Source organism: Cyprinodon variegatus, unplaced genomic scaffold (assembly GCF_000732505.1).
Source record: "Cyprinodon variegatus isolate N-32 unplaced genomic scaffold, C_variegatus-1.0 Scaffold1944, whole genome shotgun sequence".
Taxonomy (NCBI): Eukaryota; Metazoa; Chordata; class Actinopteri; order Cyprinodontiformes; family Cyprinodontidae; genus Cyprinodon; species Cyprinodon variegatus.
The window spans coordinates 28921-30645 of record NW_015152397.1 but is presented as its reverse complement, the minus strand read 5'-3'; the positions used below and the strand labels follow the sequence as shown (position 1 = coordinate 30645).

Genomic DNA, 1725 nt, shown 5'->3' with positions numbered 1-1725 from the left:
GGGGCGGTGTGACACGCATGGGGGCGCTGTCAGGCAGCCAGCAGGGGGCGGTGTGACACGCATGGGGGCGCTGTCAGGCAGCCAGCAGGGGGCGGTGTGACACGCATGGGGGCGCTGTCAGGTGCGGGGCGGTACCTACTTCATGTAGAGGGCGAGGTCCGTGGCCAGGATGGCCTTCTCGATCATCTTCAGGGTGCTCCTGTACTCGGCCAGAGAGAGAGCGCTGAGGATCTGGTTCCCCTGGAGAGAAGAAGCCGGGTCAGTATACCACCCTGCAGCGTTGCCGTGACAACATCATCTTCTGAGTCTGGATGAGGAGACACGGACTTACCGGACTGGTGAGGATCATGAGGCACTGGTCAAAGTGGTGATGCTCCATGGTGGAGTGGCAGTAGAGCTGAGCCAGAGGGTGCTCGCTCCTAGACATCACATATAGATGTTAGCCTCACTGTAGATCTACCAATCTCAGATAACCCCCCCTCCCGTACCTCTGGATGTAGGAGTTGTTGACCCCTCGGTGGTCCAGGTCATGGCAGAGCGTCGCAATCATTAGTGCCAGGATCTCCAGGTCGGTCAGGAAGTCCTGTCCAAAGAGAAGCAGAGATCAGCAGCCATGTTGGACCTGATAGCTCATGGGTTCTGGTCTCTGTGAGCTTGCTGAGCTGGACCAAGATCCAAACTGTCTGGTTTTATGACCCAAATCCTCCTGACTGTGGGTTCTGTCTCAGGCCAGCAGTCTGGGATGGAGAAGCCACCAAAACCTGGAGGATTAGCTGAGCTGTTTGAGGGACAGTAAAGCAACCAGCCTGGAACCAGAATGGAACCAAATATGGAACCAGCCTGGAACCGAGCCTGGAACCAGCATGGAACCAGCCTAGAACAGAGCCTGGAACCAGCATGAAACCAGCCTGGAACCAAGCCTGGAACCAGCCTATAACCAGAATGGAACCAAATATGGAACCAGCCTGGAACCGAGCCTGGAACCAGCCTGGAACCGAGCCTGAACCAGCCTGGAACCAAGGCTGTAACCAGCTTGGAACCAAGGCTGTAACCAGCCTGGAACCAGAATGGAACCTAGGCTGGAACCAGAATGGAACCAAGGCTGGAACCAGCCTGAAACCCGAAGGGAACAAGCCTGGAACCATAATGGAACCAGCCTCGAACCCGAAGGGAACCAGCCTGAAACCTGAATGGAACTGAGGCTGGAACCAGCATAGTACCAGAATGGAACCCAAATGGAACCAAGCGTGGAACAAGAATAGAACTGAGACTGGAACCAGCCTAGAACCCGAATGGAACCAGCCTGGAACCTGAAAGGACCCAGCCTGGAACCCGAACGGAACCACCTGGAATTCGAATGGAACCAGAATGGAACCAGCCTGGAACCTGAAGGGAACCAGCCTGGAACCTGAAGGGAACCAGCCTGGAACCAGAATGGAACAGAACCTGGAACCCAAAGGGAACCAGCCTGGAACCATAATGGAACTGAGCCATGAACCCGAAGGGAACAGGCCTGGAACCAGAATGGAACTAGCCTGGAACCCGAAGGGAACCAACATGGAACCAGAATGGAACCAGCGTGGAACCTGAATTCAACCCAATTGGAACCCAAATGGAACCAAGCCTGGAACCAGAATGGAACCCAAATGGAACCAAGCCTGGAACCAGAATGGAACCCAAATGGAACCAAGCCTGGAACCAGAATGGAACTGAGGCTGGAACCAG

At 55.2% G+C, this 1725-nt stretch overlaps 1 protein-coding gene across 1 annotated transcript in view; it reads right to left on the bottom strand.

Annotated features, from left to right (window-relative positions):
* Positions 1-1725, bottom strand: part of pde5a (phosphodiesterase 5A) — a 31600-nt gene that overhangs the window by 1853 nt on the left and 28022 nt on the right. Inside the window, exons 12-14 of the mRNA XM_015405014.1 lie at positions 489-583; positions 332-419; positions 140-240 (exon numbers count right to left, since the gene is read on the bottom strand). Of these exons, the coding sequence (XP_015260500.1) occupies positions 140-240; positions 332-419; positions 489-583 (284 nt within the window). The remainder of the gene's footprint in view (positions 1-139; positions 241-331; positions 420-488; positions 584-1725) is intronic.